A 24986-nucleotide genomic window follows, 5' to 3' on the forward strand; every position below is an offset into this window, starting at 1 on the left:
GATGCTGTTATCCTGGGGCTTCTTTTCCTTGCCACCCTGACAAGTCAGTCAAAGACCTTGACTCTGGGAAGGACTTGTTCTTCTTGCACATGTTTTTAGATATTTTGCCATTTCTCTATTTCATTTTTTTTTTCTTAAGGTAACGAACGAAGAGGACTTTATTAGAAAATTGGACTGCAAACCTGATCAGCATCTGAAGGTGGTTTCCATTTTTGGAAATACTGGTGATGGGAAATCTCACACCCTCAATCACACTTTCTTTTATGGCCGGGAAGTCTTCAAAACCTCCCCGGCCCAGGAGTCCTGTACTGTGGGAGTGTGGGCAGCGTATGACCCAGTCCACAAAGTAGCAGTGATAGACACAGAAGGGCTTTTGGGGGCTACAGTGAACCTGAGCCAGAGAACACGGCTGCTGCTGAAGGTCCTGGCCATCTCAGACCTCGTCATCTATCGAACTCATGCCGACCGGCTGCATAATGACCTCTTCAAGTTCCTGGGGGATGCCTCAGAAGCTTATCTGAAGCACTTCACTAAGGAGCTCAAGGCAACCACTGCCCGCTGTGGCCTGGATGTCCCTTTGTCCACCCTGGGCCCGGCTGTTGTCATTTTCCATGAGACTGTGCACACTCAGCTACTGGGCTCTGGTGAGTAGACGGGGTACTGTCACAGATTGACCGTTCTCGGTACAGGAGGCAGCCCTTGGCGTGTAGTAGCAATTTGGTGGTGGTGGATTGCCCAGAAAAGTTTCTGTTTGGGCAAGACATAAGGAAGTATCTCCAGAAAGACGGAGTGAATCAATTATGTCAAAATCTGCTTCTGGTCAGGATGAGAATTGAGAATTGCTGCGTGGCTTTGGCAAAATAGAGGTCCATAGTAATGGGCATAAGACTGATGAGAGTGGGATCCGGAGAGAATCAGAGAAGAATACAAAGCTACCTTCAACTATTTCAAAAAGTTCTGCTATAAAGGGAAGCAGACAAATGAAAAGATAGCTGCAGGCTGATGTAGGATTTCACCGAATTTTCACTTTTTAAAATAAGTTTGGGGTTTTGTTTTGTTTGTTTTTGTTTTTTTATTGGGGATTTTTGGGGACAGTGTGTTTCTCCAGGGCCCATCAGTTTCAAGTTGTTTTCCTTCAATCTAGTGGAGGGCGCAGCTCAGCTCCAAGTCCAGTTGTCTTCGATTTTAGTTGCAGGGGGTGCACCCCACCATCCCATGCGGGAATTGAACCGGCAACCCTGTTGTTAAGAGCTCGCGCTCTAACCAACTGAGCCATCTGGCCAACCCGGAATTCTCACTTTTTAACATTTGAGATGTGAGGTATTGCAGATATTTATGTACCGGTAGGAATGATTCAGTGCAGATGGAAGAGAGCAGGAACGTTGGAGCGATACACAAGTGAAGGGTTGGCCTTGGTTAGGAGTGTGGACAGTTCATCTGTAACAACAGGACAGGAGGTAGAGTGTGTGAGCAGGGCTGCCGGTAAATAGGTACGTGTGTGTGTATGTGTGCAAGTTGTCTTACTGTTTCTATTAGAAAAACAGGAAGCAGGGCGGCCGGGTGGCTCAGTTGGTTAGAGCGCGAGCTCTCAATAAGGTTGCCGGATCAATTCCCACATGGGATGGTGGGCTGTGCCCCCTCAACTAAAGATTGAAAACAGCAACTGGACTTGGAGCTGAGCTGCGCCCTCCACAACTAGACTGAAGGACAATGACTTGGAGCTGATGGGCCCTGGAGAAGCATACTCTTCCCTAATATCCCCCCATACAATTTATAAAACAAAAAAAGAAAAATAGGAAGCAAGGTCACCACCTGAGAGAGGGGATGAGGGAGCAGGTGTAACAACAGTAATTAGAGGCAGGTGGGGACAGTAGTGTTGGCCCCTAAAGCAGTTACCCTGTTTACCTGTTCATTGAGTCAACAAAGTTTATCAAGTGCACAATGTCATGTGCTGAGCTCTGGGGTATCGAGCTGGGGGGAAAAAACAAAAACAATTCCTCCCCTTGAAGAAATCACGGTCTAGTTGGGGAGACCACAGGTATTCTGCTCTGTGGTAGATGTAGGCACTGGAGCTATGAGTGTGGAAGAGGACACTTGACACACCTCCTGATGGGATCTAGGGAAGAGAAAGTGACATTTGAACTCCAGAGACTTGGCTAGAGGAGGGGAGGAGGGATGCTCCAGAAAGAGCAAACCCCTACTGATTTGAAGGAGCAGTTGTGTCCAGGGAGTTGCCAGGTAGGTCTGTTGCTTCCTAAATTTCATTCTCACCCCCTTCAGTGCATCCTCCACACAGCATCCAGAGTGATCTTTTTAAAAGCTTAATTTATAATTTAGATCATGTTAGGCTCCTGCTTACAACCTGTCAGTGTCTTTCCACTTAATCAAAATAAAATCCAAACTCCTAATTATGGTGTGCTCACTCCAACTCCTGCCTGCGTCTCTGAATTCCTCTGATTATCATCCTCCATCCGCTTCCCCTCCGCTTCATGCACGCGCTTCCTCCACTAGCCATATCAGCCTTTTCTCTGTTCCCTCCTCTGTGTGTGCTACTCTGTCTGCCTGGAACACTCTTCGCTCAGCTAGCCATCCTTTTTTCAGATTCAACTCAGCTCTCATCCCCTTGGAGCCTTTCCTGACTGTCCCCTATGAAGTTGTCCTTCCTGCACCCTAGGGGTTGTGCTCTTACTGCATCACCCTGTTCATTTGCATCAGAACACATATCGCTTACTTGTTGCTAGTCTTTTCCCGTTAAAATGGAAACTACGCAGGCAGGAACCTTGCCTATCTTATTCACTGCTGTATGGAAAGAGCCTGGCTGAGTACTTAACGCACAGTAGGCTCTCATCAGATGTTTGCTGAATGAATAAATGAAGAGGCTCAGTGTGCCTGAAGCATAGGTTGTGTGGGAGGGAGTGGTGGAGACACTTGGGAATCATCGTGGATGGCTTGGACTCAGGTCTTAAGTATGACAGCAGCCCCTGACAGATGTTAAGCAGGGAGTTACATGATCAGGTCTGTTTTCAAAAGATCCCCCAGCCAGCTGTTGCAGGATGAGCTGGAGAGGCATGCGTGGAGGCAGGGAGACCAGCCAGGAGGTGTCACGCTTCTAGGTGAGAAGTAAGGGGGGCAGAGCAAGGGCACTGGCAGTAGGAAGGAAGTGGATACACTGGGGCCATATCAAGGAGTTAGAACCTGAGGCAGCTGGGTCTAATGGGGTGAGAAATCTAAATGTTCTAGAATGGAAGAAGGAACTCATAGCAAATGACTAAGTTAGGAAAGGAGGTTGGAAATGCTGACTTTAGGCTGATTCCTGGGAGCAGCATTTTTTTTTTTTTTTAAATTGGGAAACAGCTACGGTCATTGGTTACATATTGCTTTCATGCTACAATGGCATAATTGACTCTTTTAAGGAGGGTGCAGCTCACAGTGGCCCATGCGGGGATGAACCGGCAACCTTGGTTTAGCAGCACCACGCGCCAATCAACTGAGCTAACTGGTCACCCCTGCCATCAGCATTTTTATGCCACTTTGGATCTTTACCCCTTGGGTGAGGGGAAGGTTTACTTTTTAGTTCAGGGTTTTGAAATAACCAGCTCTTAAAAACTAACTTGGTTTTTTTTTTCATGCTTTGTGCCATGTACTATGCTAGGTGTTTTTGTTTTTTAAATAAATGCTAACTTACTGTATCTTTGTTATTCTGTCAGTAGCAGTCATATTTTACAGATGAAGACACTGAACTCAGAGAGCTTAAGTTATGTAACCGAGGAGGTTCCCACTAGTAAGTTGCAAAATTGGGATTCAAAACAAGGTCTTCTAAGTTCCAAATCCAGAGCTGTTTCTGGAATACCATTGCTGCTGCTTGAAACCTTGCGATGGAACTGAGGCAGCCAGAGTTTATGCAGGGTAGGACGACAGGTGCCAGAATTGTGGGCAAACTGACAGATTTTCCTCCATTTTACAGACTTCCTGATTTGTTTGCTCCTGTTCCTTTTCTGGATGGAGGATTTCTAGTTAGGAGTCAGTAGGCAAATGAATTATCTCTGGTTTACACGTGAGCAGAAATGAGTTCCCATAATCGTTTGGGAGCAGAGATTATGTGTGTCCCGGGACAAGCTGTGAGCGGAAGTTGGGGATGTGAAGGTGGTCAGACTACCCCCAGGGTACGGCCTGCTCCTTCAAAGCTTATTGCCACAGGAAGAATTCAAGAGCAGATCAGGGATTAACTGCAGAATTGTGGCTACTTCTCTTTGATGACGTTACTTTTAAATTTAAGCTAAAGCCGTATCTCCAGTGTTAATATGAGTGATTTTGTTATTGTTAAACATGAAAGGAAATTAAAACAAAAAGTCCTTGCAGCTTTTACCTCCAAAATGTTTATTGAATCCATTTGTACTACCACTCCCCAAATTTCTAGATAATTGTTGGTGAAACTATGGGCAGGCTAGTAGCCTCATACATTGGCAGTTTGTTCATGGCTTCACCAGCCTATGACCAGCATTTTCAAAGTAGCTATTTATTTTAAATTTTCATTAGTAGGTGACTGGTGAAATATGTCCACAGGATGGAAGACTAGGACGCTGTTACAAAGAGCAAGGGACTTCTCAGTGTATCATGACAAGGACAGATACTTATAGTATGTTATTAAGTGATAAAAGCAAGTTACGTATGTGTGTTGGTAAGTGTAAGGAAGAAAGTCTGAAAGGGTAAACATTGAATTGTAGTTACTTTTGGGGAGTAGGAGGGAGCAGAGGACATACATTTCTTTCCTTTTATGTTTTGGCATGTTTGGATTTTTGCAGTGAGCAGACATTTTAAAAATAAGACTCTTTGAAGTATAATGTACATACAGAAAAGTGCACATTGTATCAAAAGCGTATAACGTGATGAATTTTCACAGCCTGAATATATCCTTGAAATCGGTACCAGAGCAGGACACACCAGCACCCACTCCATCGAAGCTCTGCTCTGGCTCCTTTCTAGATGAGGGTAACCAGAATCCTCACAGCATGGATTGCGTCTGCCTGCTTGTGTCCTTTATTATATGTATATGGAGTCAGACTATGTATTACTTTTTTTTTTTTAAGAAAGGTCACTCTTCAGGTACCTGTTTCTGTTTGTGCAGATCACCCCTCAGAGGTGCCAGAGAAGCTCATCCAGGACCGGTTCCGGAAGCTGGGCCGCTTCCCTGAAGCCTTCAGTTCCATTCACTACAAGGGAACGAGGACTTACAACCCTCCCACAGACTTCTCTGGGCTTCGGCGTGCTTTGGAGCAGCAACTAGAGAACAACACTACCCGTTCACCCCGGCACCCAGGCGTCATCTTCAAAGCCCTGAAGGTCAGTTGGCTCCTGCCCCGAGTGCTGCTCCTTGGGGTACCAGTAAGTGGTGAGAACTCTCAGTTCTCCAGATTTTGTTGATGCTGGTGATTGAAAACCTGGGCTGGAAGGAGAGAGGAGTTACCAGAAAAGGAAACACAGGAGTGTACTTTGCACCTGTTGAACATCCTTGTCTTGCTTGCTAGGAGCACGAGTGCAGAGGAATCTTGGGTGATACTTAAAAAGTGACAGGTCCTCATCTCAGAGAAAAAGTAGGCTTTTAGGGAACAGAAAAAAGCCTTCGTTTCTGGGTGGTGTGGCTGACCTCGTGTTGAGCTCAGTTATGTGGACAGCCTTTGTGCTTTTCTTTAAAAGGACTCACCTTTTTCTTGTTTTTTATATCCTAAATTAATTTATTCAAGAGGGCAATATTTTGTAATCACTATAAACAGAAAACTAGTATCACAGGTAGAAATTAGGCCAATATACACACACACATACCAGATACACGATACCAATAGTCGCTGTTTATTAGGTACCAAAGTTCAGAGGACTACATATGGATTTGTTCATTTAATCCTCACACCAACTCTATGAGATAAATACGGTTACCGTCCTTACTTTGAAGGTGAGGAAACCGAGGCACAGAGAGATGAAGTAATCGGTTACACATAGTTCCTGAGTGGCAGCAGGCATAAACCCTGGCTGTTTTACTCTGAAGTTCCTTATCAGAACCATGAAGACTCTCCTGCCTCTCAACAAATAAAATACCATATTCCTCACTGGAGACCATTGCTCATGGGAAGTTCTGAGACTGGGGCTTGTTTTATCTTTATTTACAAGGGAGATTAGCAGCCAGTGTTTGGAAGATGATAAAGATACACTGTTACCCAAGTGAGACTTTCCCTTTAACAGAATCTGAAATTTTGAAATAGAATTGAAAAGGAAATAATTTCTATTGTGGAATTTGATGTTATGGAGTGTATCACCTAAGGTCATGTCGTGTGCCACCTAAAATTCATCTTGTATACACCAATGATGTGAGGCACACCTTTTGGGAAACCTCTCTAAGCATTGTATCTTTGTTCCTGACAATTAGGCCAGTTGTTTTTCTCGTATATCGCAGCAGTGGTATCCATGGACTGTTTCGATAATACAGTAAAATCCTGTTAAAACGTACCTTGCTGTTGCACAGTTTCTCCTGTCCTGATGGATGGTGCTTGCTTTTTTTGTAACAGACCCTGCCACTTGGGTGGGCTGCTAGCCCTTCAGCCATGACAGGTGTGGTGTAACCCATGTGGGGTCCTTCTTTATCAGACAGCATCTTAGGCCGCACAGGTATCTGGTAGGTGGAGATCCCTGCTGTACTAGCTAATACCAGCTCACTCCTGCGCTGGTAGCTACTCTACCATCCTTACATTATTATGGCTGTCAACAGGCAAGAAAGCACGGGAACAGTGGCAGTGGGGGGAACAGATAGGATCATTGAAAACTATGACTTGAAGTATTACTGATTATTGAAAATTGTCATTTCAGAATTGGTGAGGCAGTCTCGATGAAATTTTGAAGTCTTATCACACATGCGTTGGTCAAAGCATTCCCCGGGCCTAGTAAAAGCTGGGAAAAGTTTTCCCATAAGAAATTTAAAAGTTGTTCAGATCCTTATGGGAGCAAGAATTTTAATTTTCGGACAATTTCTTCAGTGATCCATTTATAGTGCATTTGTCTAAAGTCATGTCCTCTGGCTTACATCAGGAATACATGTTAAGTGTAGAAAGTGTTGGCTGCACAGTAGAGTACAACACTGGAAACAAAAGCTACCCATAATCCCTCCACCCAGAGGTATCCATTGTTAACACTTGACTGTGTGCCCTTATAGTATGTGTTTTGTGTATTAAAAAAATATATAGCCCGTCATATTATAAATGTACATTTTTGATCCTTTCCCCATGTAATATCATAAACATTGTACTGTATTTTTTTATATTTTTGATAGTTGCACAATATTTCATGTGCAGTGAGATATACCAAGCTAACAGTTGTTGGACAAGAGATTCTTAGTAAATTGTCTCTAATATGAATAACACCACAACTAAATATAAAAGCTCTTTCTATACTTGAAATTATTTTTCTAGGTTATATTTTGTTGAAGTACATTGTGTCAAAAGGTGTGTGTGTGTGTGTGTGTGTGTGTGTGTGTGTGTGTGTAAATATAAACAGTGAACATCTGTCGCATTTCTATCATTTCACAGTTGGATATATAATGGAATCTAATTTTAAACATTTTTGCCTATTTGGTATCTTTTTTCTATTTCGCTTATTTTTAGTATTTCAAGGATTTTACTTCCACACAATCATTTTTTTTTGTTTTTGTTTTTTGTTTAAATGCTCCATTTATTTAAATTATATCTCTAAAAAGCCAAACTTTAAAAACTATTTTTTTAAGGTGTTCACACAATCTTTTTTCTTTACTGTGTATTTCTTTATTTTACCATCTTTATAATGAATTCATCCAATCGATCCCTGTGAATACTGCTTTTTGTGCACACCTCTGTGTTATGGCTACAGGCTTAGGACAGAGGCACGGGAAGGAGGCAGGGCTTTTGAGGCAGTACTGTGGGTGGGGGACCTGGAGAGAGGACAGGGAAATGTTGACCAGAAGATTGGAGCTAGAGATCTGAGGATGCCCTGAAGGTTATGGGATAGAGACTGGGACTGGGATAGATTGGAAGGAAGGGATAGGAATAGAGGGTTTGGCATAAAGCTAGGCAGGCCATGGTTTACACAGGAACAAACACTGGGCACATGCTGATTTGCTTAATCCATAGAGTTTAAAAGGTTTGCAGTGAGGCACAACGCAAACAATTAGTGAATCTGGGTAAATGGTATATAAGGGTTTCTTAGACAATTCTTGCAACTTTTCTCCTAGTTTGAAATTACATATTGAAATGAGAAGTTACCACTCCTCCACCCAAAAAAACCCAAAGTTTGTGGTTTTTGCATAGTGGTTGCTATAGGCTGGAAGTTCGTGTCTTCCCAAAATTCACATGGTGAAACCCTAATGCCCAGTGTGATGGTATTAGGAGGGACTTTGGAGGTGATTGGGTCACGAAGATGGAGCCCTCATGAATGAGATTAATGCCCTTATGAAAAAAGCCCCAGGGAGCTCCTAGACCCTTCCACCAAGTGAGGACACAGTGAGAAGTCACCTGAAAGTGGGTTCTCTATCTATGAACCAGAAAATGGGTTCTCACCAGAACCTGACCATGATGGCAAATCTTGGATTTCCAGCCTCCGGAACTGTGAGAAATAAATTTCTGTTAAGCTACCCAGTCCCTGTGGGTCGTGTCCCCCCCCCCCCCCCCCCGGCCTTCTTCTGCCTCCCCCACCCCAGTTTAAGCCATTGTTTCTCAGTCTAGTTGTGTAGGACACAGCTCTCTGGCCCATGCTGGTATTATGAGCCTTGCGGCCCCCCCCCCCCCCCCGAGGCATTTGGTCGCCATTCATGGGTCAGCCGCTCACTGCAGCTCACGGGAGCTCTTGCCAGCTGTGGGCCGCTCAGGCGCTCAGGATGGCTGCCGGCCACTCACCAGCACTCAGCAGCTTGCGGCAGCTCACGGCAGCTTATGCCAACCTCCGGCTGCTCATGGCAGCCCAGCTTCAGGGAGAGCTGTTGTTCACAATCTTAGCTGTAGAAGTCTCAGCTCACTGGCCCATGTGGGAATCGAACCTGCGACCTCAGCGATAAAAGCACGGTATTTTGTTACGGCAGCCTGAATCGACTAAGACAGTGGTTAAAAGCTTGGGTGCTGGAGTCAGACTTGTGTCAAAATCCCAGTTTTGCTTTCCAGCTGCTTGGTCTTGGGAAATTAGTTTATTTGTTCATTCATTGGACAAATAGATGAGTACATTATGTGCCAGGTAGAGTTTGAGGTGCTGGAAATCCAGTGGAGTACAAGATGGACAATAATCTTTGCCCTTCTAGGCCTTCCAACCTTTGCCTCCTCTGTACAGTTGTGTAGGACAGGGGGAATAATAGACAGTTCCTGATGAATTTAAGGTGGTAGGGATTCAATGAGAACAACATACTTTAAGGAACAAAGGACTTCATATATGGTAAATGTTCAATAAGTGTTAACTATTGTGGATAATATTAAGGAAAAATGTGAAAAATGATTATACTTGAATAATTCATGAAATACATACTTCATAATTCATGAACTAAATACAGTTAGGATTTGAGGTTATAGTGTACTTAGATGTACTGGCTAATGGCCTTGCTATGGCTCAGAGGCAGTCAGAGTGGAAGATCACACCCAAGTATTGCAAACATTCTCCACAGAGGCTGAATCTATGTTATGCAAAGGGCTGTAAATCTGATCACTATGGCCTATAGCTGGGTTAATGCTTAAGTAAGACCTTCAGGGACACTGAGTGCTATGAGCAGTAATTAGTGCTCAGGGATTTTACCTTAAGGAGTCTTGGATGGCGTACTCCAGGCAAGTTGATTAGGCACTTTTGAGAAAAAAATGCTGTGTTTCCCCGAAAATAAGACCTCGCTGGACCATCAGCTCTAATGTGTCTTTTGGAGCAAAAATTAATATAAGACCCGGTATTATTTTAATATAATATAAGACCCAGTCTTCAATACAATATAATGTAATGTAATATAATTAATATAATAAATATAATTAATATAATACAATATAAAATACTGGGTCTTATATTAATTTTGGGTCTTATATTAATTTTTGCTCCAAAAGACCCATTAGAGCTGATTGTCCGGCTAGGTCTTATTTTCAGGGAAGCACGGTAGGACTCATGAAAGCTTTCTGTGATTAAAATAAGCCTGGTCAGCTGGAGTTCTGATGATTCTTGGTAACTGGTGTCCTTAGAGTGTCACCTGGTCTCTGCATTTTCTGTTCTCTGAGATAGGGGCTGTGCTGTACTGAGATGTGGGACCCACCACTTCTGTCGGTTGGAAGGAGTTATCTGTTTAAGCATGGTTTAGACTCGCCCCAGGGAATTGTGGAGTTCTTGCAACTTACTCAAATCCTTAAAAAAGTTGTTTTTGTCTTTTATTGGTTGTTTTGTTTTAATTCACTTTTTAAAATTAGTTGTTAATTCTCTGATTGTCACGCTAATAAAAAGCTACCTTTAAGATCCAAAAAAAAAAAAACAACAACAAAAAACACACACACACAAAAAAGATCCATATTAGGTCTAGTAGAGTTTTATTGCTATTAAAATACACTCCACTGAAGTCTTCATAGTTCAGAGCAGTATATAATGTAATAGCTGCCTAGTCTTCTCCACTTATTTTGTTTTATGCTGTACTTATTTTTGCAAGTAGCCTTATTTTTGAATCTTTTTTTGGAACAAGAGAGTGGGGATGGGCATAAACAGATACATTATCAATGCCAAATAACTTGTTTGGCTTCCTTTTTCTCCCATTTTCTTCTTTCTGTCTCCTTGGTATTCTTTACCTTGTCCAGTTCATCACTGACTGACCAAGTAAACACTTTGAGAAGGCTAGGGATGTGTTCTTTTTTAAAAAACTTTAAAAACATTTATTTGTGTGTTTTTCCAGGACCCATCAGCTCCAAGTCAAGTAGTTGTTTCAATCTAGTTGTGGAGGGCGTAGCTCACAGTGGCCCATGTGGGGATTGAACCAACAACCTTGGTGTTAAGAGCACTGCGCTCTAACCAGCTGAGCTAACCGGCCTCCCAATAGCACATTTTTGTAAAACAAAAAAAACAAAAAAAGAAAAGGGCAAACTAAATGTGCAAAAAAATAGGTAAATGTTTGTCTTTTATAATCCTTGCTACTTATTTAAAAAGATATTTGGGGTTATGATGTATGTATGTGCAGCTATATACTTTGTCTTTTTTCGTGAAACATTGAAACCTAGCATTTTTTTCATGCCATTCTATGAAAACATGTTTTTAAAATATTAATAGCTGCATGCTTTTCATTTATATGATGGATCACTTTTTGCATGTAGTAATTCTGCCCTTCTTTTAATAGTGATTTCTGTTATTTCTGATTACATTTTCCACCTACTTCCTTAGAATAGATTACAACTCCCGCTGCTACTGTTGGCCAACCTGTATGGGGTGCTTACTAGATGTCATGTACTGTGCTCTGCACCGTACATGCATTAATTCATTTAACCCTTGTACCACCGCTATAAAGAAATGGAGGCACGGTGAGGTTAGTTAATTTGCCTGAGGTGACTGATCTAGTAAGTGGTGGAGCATTTGAATCAGGGAGTCAGGCTCCTAAGCCTGTGCTTCTACCTCTGTGCTATATTCCTTCTTAATAGTTATTCCACTTCTAAGAACATCTGAGAGTGTGGTCGTCTTTAAAGTTTCCTGATACATATTGCTAGTTGCTTTTAGAAAGGGCATTCCCAGTAGTTGTATTTGAGTGTTTGGTTATTTTAATTGAAAAAAAAGTCATTTTTTGAGTTATAAAAGCAATGTGTGTTCATGATAAACAATTCAAATAGTACAGAAATGTGTATGGTACAAGTTAAGTCCCTTTTTCTCCTCTCCCCCCCTCACTCTGATAATCATTGTATTTCTTGTGTATGCTTCTAGCAATTTTCAGTGCTACATACATGCATACATAAGTATATGTATCTGATGTATATATTTTTCTCCCTAAATAAATGGGATCATAGAGAAGTTAAATCCTTTTATACTTCGCAACATTGTCTTCTCATTCTGCAGATAACCAACCATTCTAAGTAGTTTCTTCTATATGCTTCTAGAAATTTTCAGTGCTATATAAGTGCATGTTGATACACACACATGCATACACGTCTTTTTTCCTTCATAATAAATGAGATCATACCATTCATACTATTGACAATTTGCTTTTTTTCACTTAGTTATGCATCTTGGTAATCTTTCTATATTAGTGCATAATATACATACCTCATTCTTTTTAATGCCATTGGTATCCTTTTAAAACGTTATTAGCTGCATCTTATTTATGAGGTTCCACTTCACTGATGTAGCACTATTGGATTTAAAGGGAGCCCAAGTGCTACTTCTCATGTTCCTTATTGAACAGGAAATGTGATTAATGAGAAAGGTTGAGGAGTTTGTAGAATGGGTATGTGTGAGAGAGAGATGGAGCTCGAGATCTGCAGTCACTTTCTGCTTTAGTGGCTTGCCCACGTTTCCCGTTTAATCCTGCTGACCTGATCACTTCTTGCCATTCAGCCACCTTGTGGTCCAGGCCCCAGCCCCTGTTTTCCAGCTGGGTTATTTCCCACTTCTTGACCACTCACTCACTCCTTTGCTTAGGTTCCGTGGTAGCAACAGCCCAGATACCTACCAGCAGAGCATAACCTCAGTGAGCAGGTAAATCTCCTTAAAGAGATGCTCAGATCCCTGTTGAGTAAGGGAATTGAATATTGAATTAAATATTGTCTGTATTTACAGTTCTGAATCATTGAGAGAACCATTTTAAAGTTGACTTTGTATAGGTTTTATATAATACCTTCTTTAACTGATCTCTAAATGTAGAAACTCTGACATTCCAATTTTATCACATCAGGAAGCATCTGGTAAATATTTTTAAAGTTACATATTTTTAGGGTGTGGCATCATTGATTACGTAAAAGTCTCCATTTTGAATCAGAAAATTCACTGCTAGTGCTTGATGACTGGGACTAACCTTTCAGGTTCAATAGAAAGAGCCTTACTGTTGCCAGGGCAACTAAAGTTCAAGACCATCTGGTCTCCAGGCAACCTTTTCCAGACGTACCTCAAATGCTTTCCCAAGCTTTTTCAGGAGATGTCCTTCCCTGCCTTTCTCTGACAGCTTTGGGACCTCAGGAGGAGGAGCACCCAAGAAACCCAGGAATGATGTAAAGTTTAGAATTTTTGAAAGACAAAATATATGGATCAGGTGGTAGTTTCTACGCTGGAAAGGAACAATCAGGTTGTAGAAGAAGGACAGTTTTCTCCTTACTCTTATATCGCAAACACACTAACATCAGATTCTTTTTTATGAGTTACTGTTATATTCCCATACTCTTGATTCATGTAAGTCCTGCTGAAGCTTGTCAAGGTCTGACTCAATACTAACTGCCAGCTCTTCACTGACTTGTGAGGGAAGTGAGATAGTTTTTGTGTTGTTACCCAGAATTTCACAGGATGGGTGGCCATCATCCGAAGTGATGAGGCTGATTTGTCTTAAGAGTTCTTCTCTTTCTGATGTCATAAGAGGTTACTGTTGCCTTGGCCAACATAAGCCAACAGTTAATTTGTCAAGGACAGGCAGCGATGGAGGTTCTCTAAGCATATGTACCATGGGAGTCAGGCTGCAGATTATTTCATGCCAAGCCTTGAGATACTTAGAAATGCCCCCATTTTTCTGAATAACTTTCAGAGAAGTGGACCAGACCACTTGGGTTTTGGAATAGAAAGAACTTTGTGCTGTCACTATTCCTGGGCTGCAATCTTATATTGCCTGGGGAGTGGTGTGCCCCCTGAATTCAACCCAGCTAAATATGACTACTTTTCCTAAGACAAAATAGTATGTATGTTGTCCTTTTAGTTACCTGTTTAAAAAGAAAATCTCTGGGACTGAAAATGCTCTTCTTTGAGGTTTTCCCTATACCTCTTACAGCTTCTATATTCCTTTGTTATCTCTTTTTGTTTTTCTTACTTTATCACCTCACTAGATACATAAGCATCTTTTTGCAGCTAAATACAGCAGGTCCTTGAATAACATCATTTTGTTCCATGTCATTTCATTATAACGATGAGATACCATAGGAAGTGAACTCTTGTTTATGTCAATTAACCTATTGTAAAATTGGTCTTGTTATGCGTCGTTTCACTTAACCTATTGACGACGTTAAGTGAGGACTTGCCGTATTTACCCACACGTGCAAGCAGCCATGAAGACTAATAAGCTGCCGTGGAAAGGAGAAGGGGGTCTTATATCTCTTGCGTTAACCCAGATTAGGTAGTGGGGTATCAAAGGAAGAAAATAAGAAAATTCACAGCATAAAAAAACAGTAAAAAATGATAATGATGGCAGCTAACGTTTTCTGAGCTCTCAGTCTGTGCCAGGTGCTCTACATGGATGACTTCATTTGATCCTCGCAGTGTAATCCATGCAGACCCCTACTGAGGAAGGTACTAGCATCCCCATTTTATAGATAAGGAAATAAAGGGACAGAGTGTGAAGCTGCCAACTATAAGCTGAAGTGACTTTGGCGGGGGGCGGGGGGAGTCTCATGTTTAATTTCTTCAAATTTTCCGTTTAGTTTCATACTCTGTCCATGTTTGTTTTTTATATAAAAATAACTTCCTCCCCAAATCTTTCAGTAAATTGATGCCTTAGGAAGATAATACTCTATTTCCCACCACCTAGACCCAGAGAGTTATACACTCACCTGTTTGAGAAATACAGCCTTAATTATCACTAATGGGCCAACTGGGGAGTTAGCCTAAAATCTGACAGGGTCTGTGGGCCTGAGTGAAGCCTGGCTCAGAGGCAGAGCCGAGGTGAGGAGGGGAGGGCAGGGGTTGGTACTTGTGTGTGGGGGTTGGTGCTGGGGCACTTCATTCCAGAGGTCCGAGTTGAGTATGTTAGGAACTTTGCTAGGAGTCAGAGGAGAATACAGAGGTAGGAAACTTCCTTCTTAGCATTTATGATCTAGTCTGGGAGGTGAAATACATCCAACAGCCCTTTAGCTTTGCATCATTGCGTAATTACTCAATACCTAGTTCGGTGTTGAAAACAACAGGTGTTCAGAGAAGGCAGAGCATGGTGTGTCTAAAGTGGTTGGAAAGGCTTCGTGGAAGAGGTGAGACCAAAAAAATCCCCAAAGGATGGGTCACATTAAGAAATAGAAGAGAGGAGGATGGTGTGGGCTAGTGAGTGATTCTACTTGCCCTCTCATTTATCCTTATTAATATTCATACATGTATTCATTTATATTCTCTTTCAAAATCTTAACGTTTTCCCTAAGTTACTCTTTACAAAATTACCCCCAAGAGAACAGGACTTACATGTGTTATTTGTCAGACCTTTTTTTCCTTTGGTCAAAGTCAGTGGTGGCCACTTGGTCCACAAATGCTGGCAGATGGTGTTTTCCATAAAACACCTGTCTGCATTATCTTTGCAGAAGCTGAATTTGAATGCCCTTATGTGAGTTTTGCACTGTCAGTTTGACACATTCCTTGCCACTGCTCTTATCTTACACCTGACCTGACTTAACATTGATACTGCTGGCCTTTGTAAACAGTTGAGTTTGCAACTCATTGAAAAAAGGAAAAGGAACTTGAATAAGAAGTTCCCATTAAGTGAAATTACCTTCAGAGCTTGTGAAGCTTAGTTTAAACCCTAATCTGCCCTTTTTCCACATCCCATCTTCAAATTTATTTTGCCTTTTTACCAAAGGAAGTAGTATCTTGTCCTTTTTCCTGTGAATCGTGCCCTGCTGCCTCACAATGGGAGGTTGAAAGTTAGAAGTTTGGAACCGTGTGCCTTTAATGATTTTTAAAGCCTTGAAAGCCCATTTCTGTTTAATTTATATAACTTTTCCCACTACATATGACTGAGGGCCTGGCAGGAAAGAGAAAAAAAAAAACAGCCTGAAGAATACTTTCCGTATAATGAGTGAAAACAGTATTAAAAATGGAAGTGCTTTTCAACATAAAACTTCTAGTTTGCTTCTGCAAATACTTTGTTTTGGCCCTTTGCTATCTTTTAGGTTACAGTAGTTGATAAAAGGCTGCCAAACACTACAATAACTCTTCCTTGTTTTTGGCTGATGCATTTTTTTCTACGTTGAGATGGCTCAGTGGCCTAATAAACTCCAAATGCATGCCTCTGGTTAGAACTGGGATAGAATCCAGGAGCCTCCCAGCTCACTGCTCAGCTCAGCCTCTGACTTAAACATGAGCCTCTTTCTCGAGTCTTCACAAGGATGAAGTGGGCATTTGGCAATATCTGTGGTGGTTTTGAATGAAAGACTGTGTGAGGTGTTTACAACCTCCAAGGTAATTAGGAGAGAACAGTAGCTTTGCTTACCTCTGACCAGTTGGGAAATGGGCTGGTTCTTTCTGAGGTTTCCTGTGGTGAGGATTGGTGCAAGTTGGGCCAAGAAGGCTGAAGGTAAGGAACAAAAGTCGTTGGGTTCCCTCCTCCTTCTCTGGAGCCTGTGAGAAATAAGCCAGCAGTGAGGGGATCCTAGAAAGGCAAGTAGTGGAAAGGCCGAAGCACAGGGCTCTCCACTGAGTGCCTTCATGTCACCTTCCCTCCTCGCAGGCACTGAGTGACCGCTTCAGTGGTGAGATCCCCGATGACCAGATGGCACACAGCTCCTTTTTTCCAGATGAGTACTTCACCTGCTCGTCCTTGTGTCTCAGCTGTGGGTAAGTGAGGCCGCCACCTCCCCACCTTGAAAAAAGAGAATGGTGCTTCTCTCACTTCAGTGTACACGCAAATCACCTGGAGTGTGGTTAAATTACAGATTCTGATTTAAGGGTGAGGTGAGGCCTGAGATGCCGAGTTCTAAGTTCCCAGGTGATCCTGGTGGTCGCGAGACCATCCTTTGAGGATGCAGGGAATTCCAGGATATATGGTTACGATGAATCCCCTGAAGAGTTTAATCTGGTTTGGATGTGAAATTGACTGGCTTCTGGTTTGGGCAGCTTTACTACAGAAAACTTTAGGTTGCTTGTTTTTCTGTTTCTCCTATCAGGGCTTTCAGTTGTAGTTATTCCACCTGCCATGTTTCCTGAAAATAAGACCTGGCAGAACAATCAGCTCTAATGCGTCTTTTGGAGCAAAAATAATATAAGACTCGGTCTTATTTTACTATAAGACCAGGTCTTATATAATATATGATATGATATAACATAACATAACATATAATATAATATAATACCGGATCTTATCTAACAATATAAGACCGGATCTTATATTGATTTTTGCTCCAAAAGACGCATTAGAGCTGATTGTCCTGCTAGGTCTTATTTTCTGGGAAACGCGGTATTCAACTAATAGTTGATAGTCCAGTGTGTGCAAAGCACTGTGGTACGTTTCAATCCTAGTTGATTCACTAGGAGGGCAAATGCTTAGAGCACTTTAGAATTATCCAGGGAGCTTTCAGAATTATCCAGGCGTCTCCTCCAAGGCGTGTGATTTAATGGATCTGGGGTGGGGCCACAGTATCGGTGTCTTTAAAAGGCTCCTCAGGTGATTGTAATGTGTAGCCTGAGTTAAGAACACTGCCCTAGAGCAGTGCTTCTCAAGCTTCAAGCTGTGTATGCATCACTTTGGGATTTAGTTAAAACGCAGATTCTGGATCAGCAGGTCTGGGTGAGAGTCTGCGTTTCTAACAAGCTCCTGGGTGACGTTTGTGCTGCTTGTCTGTGGACCACACGTTGTGATGGGGTCAGAGCAGTGATTCTCAAATGCTAGCATGCATCAGAAAAACCTGAAGCACATGTGAAGCCGGATTGTTGGGCCGCACACCCATAGTTTGGTTTAGTAGGTCTGGGGTAGGGCCTGTGAGCTTGCATTTCTGGTGCGTTTCCAGGTGATGTTGATGTGGCTGGCCAAGGACTATACTTTGAGGATCACTAGAGTAATTTGAGCTGTTGATGGCTGTTAAGTCACAGTGTGGTGATTTGTCTGATGGAGCCCAGGGGATTTAAACACTGTGTGTCATGGTCAGATTGCAGTGTCCGTGTCGTGTAGACACTTCCCCACCAGATTGTCTTTGCTCACTGCTGGACCACTGCCTGTGTCCTCCACTTTTGCTCATCTACCGGAGGAGACCTGAGCCTGTTCTGTTATGAATGGCCTTTTTGCACTGAGCCCTGTAAGCCACCTCTTGGGCACCCTTGGCTTTGGGATTATACAACCTGGCCTGGGGAGAGCTAAGGACTATCGTGGACAGAAGGATGTTAGTTGCCAGCGTGACCTACCTTCCTTTTCACCTGCCCCATGAGATGAGGGGCAGAGGCTCTGTTAGATCATCACTTTTCCATTCTCACTGAGCCCCACCAGGGTTTCTAGAACTTTCCCTTCTATCATAGTGAAATCCTAACGTCCTGATCTCTGTTTTTGTGTTGTCAGGATGACAGAGCTCTCTGTTCATTTGGGGGGCTTTCTTGCCCAGCGTAAGCCAAATGCTTTGCCAAATGTTGGGGGTTAGTTTTTGTTTGGCATCTTGGCAACCTGTTCTGGTTAAACTTACTTCATGCTGTTTGGATTTTTGAGTTTCCTGAGAGTCATTCAGGATTCATCTTTTGTCAATGTGGTATCTTCTGGCCCCTCTGTGCCTACTGAGCGGCAAGGTGGTTTTTCTGAGTCCTCCTTTCTCTTTTTCTCCTCATACAAAGGTCATAATTGCTCTACCTTTGTAGTGATATTGATTGCAAGTGTAAGAGAGGCTTGTGGGTTCTTGAGAGAAACTGCCCTGTCTGTGCTCAGTATTTGCTGCCTAGTTAATAACCAAGGTCTGGTTTTGGCCCTGTGTCTGGCTTAGGGTCAGATTCTTCTGCCTAAGTGACATTGGTTCCTTTAGCTGCCTCATTGTCAGCTTTTGGGCTCACTTAGGGCTGGATGTAAGAACAGCATGAATCATGGGAAAGAAGGAGTACCTCATGAAGCTAAGAGCCGCTGCAGCTACTCCCACCAGTATGACAACCGAGTTTACACCTGCAAGGTGAGTCCTCTGACCTTCTCCCTGCTCTCGCAGCTGGCTTGCTGGTCACACTCTCCTATTGGAAAGACTGGCTTGGGGCCACCTTTGCTGCATCCCAAAGTATTTGATATTCAAATTGAATGTCTCTGAAACTTTTCCTCAGCTCTAACCAAAATAACGCACAGTCTTTGTTGCTGAGGCGCTTCGGTTTTTTTGTCTGTTTGTTGTGGGTTTTTTTAAGCTTATTTTCCCCTTATTCTGTTGAAGTTGTATGCAAGCGTCATATACATTGACTATCCGTTCTTCTTAAGAACGGAAGTGCTCTTCAGGAACCGGTTTTCCGGTTTTGATTGGTTTCTCCTGTCTGTGACAGGTATAATTTACAGCTCAGTTTGGGGTCCCAGGATGGGTACACATTCAATTCATGACCATCCAGGGCACTGGCTTCTTTAGAGAAATGAACTTTCTTCTGATGTGCTAACTGGTCTGTAAACCCTCAGCTGGTATGGTTTGCTGGGAGTGGGGCTGGACAGGGACGTGAAGAGGCCATGGGGGCTGCTGTTCAGAGAAGAAGCTGGCAGAGTGCTCCATGTTTCAGGCCTGCTATGAGAGAGGCAAGGAAGTCAGCGTAGTGCCCAAGACATCTGCTTCCACCGACTCTCCCTGGATGGGTCTTGCAAAATATGCCTGGTCTGGGTGAGTTTAAGCGACATAGCTAAGGGTTGGTTGGTGTGTTTGTCTCCCCAGGCACTTGGCTAGGTAATAGTATCTATTTGCATTCCTCGTAGGTATGTGATCGAATGTCCTAACTGCGGCGTGGTGTATCGTAGCCGGCAGTACTGGTTTGGGAACCAAGATCCTGTGGATACGGTGGTGCGGACAGAGATTGTGCATGTGTGGCCTGGAGTAAGAGCAGTCTTATTTATTTTTCCTCTTTCTCTTGTATCGTTCAGTTATTCATGTGTGTGGAAAAGTGGAACTTGTTTAGAATGAATTTCAGTATATTGGTGGTTTAGGAAGGCATGATTCGGAGAGAAACAAGCCTTTCTTATTCTACATCATTGATTATTTTCATTCTTTTTACATAAATATTAGAAGCACACCTTTAAATAAATGAAAATTGATCTGTAGTTATACTGCCTTACCAAATAAAATGTCATTTTTTTCATATTCTCACTCATTTTCCAATACACATATATTTGTACAGATATGATTATAATTTGTGCCATTTATCTGCTTTTCTTCTCACACCACAATTTTATTTCCACATTGATTTCACTTTTCATGATTGTCATTTGTAATCACTGTGTAATAGTCTGGCTAGTGTTATAGTTTGCCCATTTCCTTTTTAAACATTCATGCTGTTTGTTTTTTTGTTGAGTCTGTTTTTTATTTTAAAAAATTTATTTTTCAATTACCATTGACGTACAATATTATATTAGTTTCAGGTGTACAACATAGTGATGAGACATTTATTTACCTCACAAAGTGATAAAGTGATAACCCCAATAAGTCTATTACCCATCTGACACTGTACAGTTATTACAATATTATTGACTGTTCTCTATGCTATACTTTACATCCCCATGACTTTTTTTTCAATTATAGTTTACATTAAATATTATTTTATATTAGTTTCAGGTGTACAGCATAATGGTTAGACTTTTATGTAATTTATATAGTGATCCCCCCGATAATTCTAGTACCCCCCTGATATTATATATCATTTTAATAATATTATTGACTATATTCTCCATACTTTATATCCCTGTGACTATTTTGTAACTACCAATTTGTACTTCTTAATCCCTTGACGGTTTTTTGGGGTTTTTTTAAACCAGAAAAAATGCTATAGTGATCCTCTTTATATAAGAAAGCCTTTGTTTTGGGAAATTTTCTTTAAGTATATTCTAAGAAGTGAGATTACTACAGACCCTTATTACTTCTTAATTTAACTTTCGAATTCAAGATGTTGAAAAAACATATCTGTTTATGAGGTGTTGATATATTGTTTTCATTCTGCATTAAACCACAATTCATACTTGGAATTACCCTGAGTCACATCACATGCAAAATCTTTGCCTTTCATGGAAAAAAGATAAGTGATTTTCTCTAAGGGATTTAGTTTCCTTGGTGATGTTCTCCTTGCTGGGTGATTCCTAAAGCCACTGGTCAGGTCTACCTGCAGGTTCACCTTTGAGCTTCCCCGGGTCCTCAGGTACCACGAAACTGAATGATTCCCTTATTGTTTTGTTCCTCTTCTATCCAGTTTCTAGCCCCACTAAAATATGTTACTGCAGTGTGGTGTCATTTCTAGAGCTCACCCCTTGGCATGATGGTCCAGGCCATCCTAGTCCAAGGATTTATTATGGCCTCAAACTAGTATAACTTTCTCATGAGGCTTTTTGTGACTAATGTCTTTCATTTTTTGATCTGCGTTGGTTCTTTCTTGTAAAAGCTATCATCTCTATGGCAAGATAGTTTATATTCCCAAAAAAACACTCATACTATAGTTTACCATGAGGCAATACTCCTCAAAGTCCTCAGAATTAGGGAATACAGGCTCCTCCACTTCTGTTTGTTCATTGATTCATTATTTCAGCATATGTTCTTGAGTACTATGTGCTCAAAAATTGAACTAGATACTTACGAAAACACAAAAATAAAAAAGATAGGCTATTGTTCTCAGAGAGTTGACAATCTAATAGGGAGTCAAATACGTAGACAGATACTACACTGACACATGGAAACACGATTCCTGGAGATGTACAGGTATTAGAGGAACTGAAAGGAAGGGCTCCTAATCCAGCCTGGGGTGGGAAGCTTCCTATGGGAAGTGTCATCTTGACACGAGTGTCTCCTGGATTATATATCTCCGCATATGGGCAGAGTAAGTCCAGAATTGAACAGTTGTGCAACAAGTATTATGGTTGCCTTGAACAGAATAAATCAGTGATGACTGGTTGGTGTGGTATTGCCTGGAAGCCAGAGGGATTCCTGATCTGTCCCCATTTTTCTCTGCCAGGGGGTTTGTGGTTCTGAGTTAGTCATGATGAGTGTGCAACTCACCCAAGATCCCTCTCCTTCTTTCCTTTGACTCCCTTCACTCAGAGCATGATGGGAACCTGCATTTTCATTTCAGACTGATGGATTTCTGAAGGACAACAACAATGCTGCCCAGCGCCTCTTGGACGGGATGAACTTCATGGCTCAGTCGGTGTCTGAGCTTAGCCTTGGGCCCACCAAGGCTGTGACATCCTGGCTGACAGACCAGATCGCCCCCGCCTACTGGAGGCCAAACTCCCAGATACTGGTATGGTGTGGCAGGACGCTCCTGCATGCCTAGCACAACCCCTTCTGCATGTGCCACTTCACCCTGCCCTAAGCTTGTTCTGTGAGGAAGGCGTGGGATTTTTCTCCTGTCAGGTTAGCTCCCCGAGTTTTGGAAAGGGAGGATACACTGAGGCAGCCCATGTCCTTTGTATACTGATTTCCCTTTATGTTATTCTGCAAGTACTTTCTTTGTTGTGGATTTTAGTTTCCTTACCTGCAAGGACTTATTATTATTGGTCACATATCTAAGGTCATACCGTGTAAGACCCGGTCTTATATACCACAAGACCGGGTCTTATATTACTTTTTATCTAACCAAAAGATGCGTTAGAGCTGATGGTCCGGCTAGGTCTTATTTTTGGGGAAACATGGTAAAGAATCTGGAGGAAAAGGGTCTTTAGATGTCATTTAGGGTTATCCTCGGCTTGATACATAAATCTCTTCAGCACCACAGCAAAGGAGCGCCCAGCTTTAGGCCAAATACTTTGTGACAGGGAACTCGCTCCTCACCAACTTCCCAGAAGCTCTTTTGAGAAGCTGTGCAAAAAATGAATTCTCATTGATCTTCTGGCCTTCTGAGAATTAGCCCTTCTGAGAATCCTGTGACTCAGCCAAATGATTTGAGTGCCTTTCCAGTCTCTTCTTGGAAGCAAGTGATAATCATACCTGTGTTTCATTGGGGGCATTCCATGTGCCTAGAGATTTTAGGGCCACTCTGTCAGGACTGTTGGGGTCCTGTCATTCCAAGATGGTCCTGTGGTCCTCCCCCTGGGTCTCATTGACTTTCTCAGCTGAGCCAACACAATGATACCTGCATCTCTTTGTTTGGGCTTGGAACAGAGCTGCAGCAAGTGCGCTACATCCTTTAAAGATAACGACACCAAGCATCACTGCCGGGCCTGTGGGGAGGGCTTCTGTGATGGCTGTTCATCTAAGACCCGGCCAGTGCCCGAGCGGGGCTGGGGGCCTGCCCCCGTGCGGGTGTGTGACAACTGCTATGAAGCCAGGAATGTCCAATTAGGTAATGTGGGGCCCGGAATGCCTGGGTGGGGCGGGAGCCTCTCTCCTTGGCACTGGATGTTGGGAACTGCAGTCTCATATGCCCAACCCTGTTCCTAACTGCATCATTCTTCTGAGAGCAATTGCTCTCTTGGTCTTTTTTTTTTTTTTTTTTTGCTCTCTTGGTCTTGGCCAGTCATTTTCTGAGCTCTTTGTTAACAGAGTCCAGGGGTTGCTATTCCTCAGGGGTTAAACATGTCCTGTGTTTACCAGGCATGGCTTAGACTGTGTCTTGTCCTTGGAGAAGGTAGTAGGTCATGCTTCTAGACCTTTCTAGTTTACTTTAAAGGAAAGTTATAAAATAGCTCCAGAGGGTTGAGGTAAAGGACTAAGATGTCACCCACTTTAAGGGTCTGGACTGACCCACAGCCCAGACCCTTGTGATCATTGCAGGAAAGTACAGTGGTACCCTGCGAGAAGAATCCAGAAGTGCGCTGCTGTTCCCCTGAGTTTTCCATTTGGGAAATGACTCAGAGCTGATGGCTGTTCCTTTCTCATTGCCTACAGATGTTACTGAGGTACAGGCGGACGATGAAGGCGGGACACTGATTGCTCGGAAGGTGGGCGAGGCTGTGCAGAACACTTTGGGAGCCGTGGTGACAGCCATTGACATACCACTAGGTGGGCTTGACAGTGCTTCTCTTGGGGACAGTGTATGTGGGATGAAAGGTTTCAGAGTGCCCCAGGCTGTCATTTTGTCAAAGGCTTGCAGACCTAGATTGAGTTGGGCAGCAGGGAGTTGATTGAAAATTGACTGACGTTTTGCTCCCTGACTACTTATGTACCTTGGTGGTTTCACGTTTATCTGTGGAGGCCATTCTCTAATACTACCTACTTATAGCCGCATAACAAACTACCTGTAAACAACCACCATTTTATCATGTCTTACAACTTTAAGTCAGGAAGGGTAGTTAATTATTCTGCTGCAAGTGGCATTGCCTGGAGTTACTACCTGATATTCTAGTGTGGCAGCTGGATTGGTCTTGAGAGGCCAAGCCAACGTCACTTCCATGCTGGGCCTTACATGCTTGGCAGGGATGCCTAGAAGGCCCTAGTGGAACTCCCCACCCCTCATATGCTCCACGACTCTCCACGTGGTTTCTCCAGTGGTAGTTGGACTTCTTTACATAGTGGCTCAGGGCTCTAAGAGCTAATGTTCCAAGAAACAGAAGTAGAAGCTACTGGTCTCTTAAGGCCTGGGCCTGGAAATTGGCACTTCTACTATAGTCTCCTGTAGGCACAGAGCCTGCCTAGATTTGAGGGAGGGAGCAGGAGTGTCAGAGAATTTGTGGTTGTCTTTAATCCACACCAGCCAAGCTAGTTTTCATTTAGGATTAAGATAGCTACTCACCTCTGGTTGTGAGAGGTACTTGTAACCAGAATGGGAAGAGGGAGAGGAAGGGAAACCCATCAGTGTGTGGAGGGCTTCAGCAGGGGTGTCCAGACCTGGGATACGTAGGGGAGAGACCAAGGACTCCTGGTGGGTGGTGATAAAAATTGCTTGGGACAGATTTAATCAGTGTGGTTCATAAATGAGCAGATGATAAGCTTTTTGACCGTAGGACATAAGAATAGATGGACTGC

At 42.7% G+C, this 24986-nt stretch overlaps 1 protein-coding gene across 3 annotated transcripts in view; it reads left to right on the forward strand.

Moving 5' to 3' along the window:
- Nucleotides 1-24986, forward strand: part of ZFYVE1 (zinc finger FYVE-type containing 1) — a 49779-nt gene that overhangs the window by 22541 nt on the left and 2252 nt on the right. For all 3 annotated transcript variants that reach the window (XM_019733362.2, XM_074327255.1, XM_019733363.2), the window contains 9 exons: nucleotides 140-644; nucleotides 5126-5340; nucleotides 16622-16728; nucleotides 18923-19031; nucleotides 19609-19706; nucleotides 19799-19916; nucleotides 22153-22323; nucleotides 23184-23364; nucleotides 23910-24023. In XM_019733362.2, the coding sequence (XP_019588921.1) occupies nucleotides 140-644; nucleotides 5126-5340; nucleotides 16622-16728; nucleotides 18923-19031; nucleotides 19609-19706; nucleotides 19799-19916; nucleotides 22153-22323; nucleotides 23184-23364; nucleotides 23910-24023 (1618 nt within the window). The remainder of the gene's footprint in view (nucleotides 1-139; nucleotides 645-5125; nucleotides 5341-16621; nucleotides 16729-18922; nucleotides 19032-19608; nucleotides 19707-19798; nucleotides 19917-22152; nucleotides 22324-23183; nucleotides 23365-23909; nucleotides 24024-24986) is intronic.

This window comes from Rhinolophus sinicus, linkage group LG03 (assembly GCF_036562045.2).
Source record: "Rhinolophus sinicus isolate RSC01 linkage group LG03, ASM3656204v1, whole genome shotgun sequence".
NCBI lineage: Eukaryota > Metazoa > Chordata > Mammalia > Chiroptera > Rhinolophidae > Rhinolophus > Rhinolophus sinicus.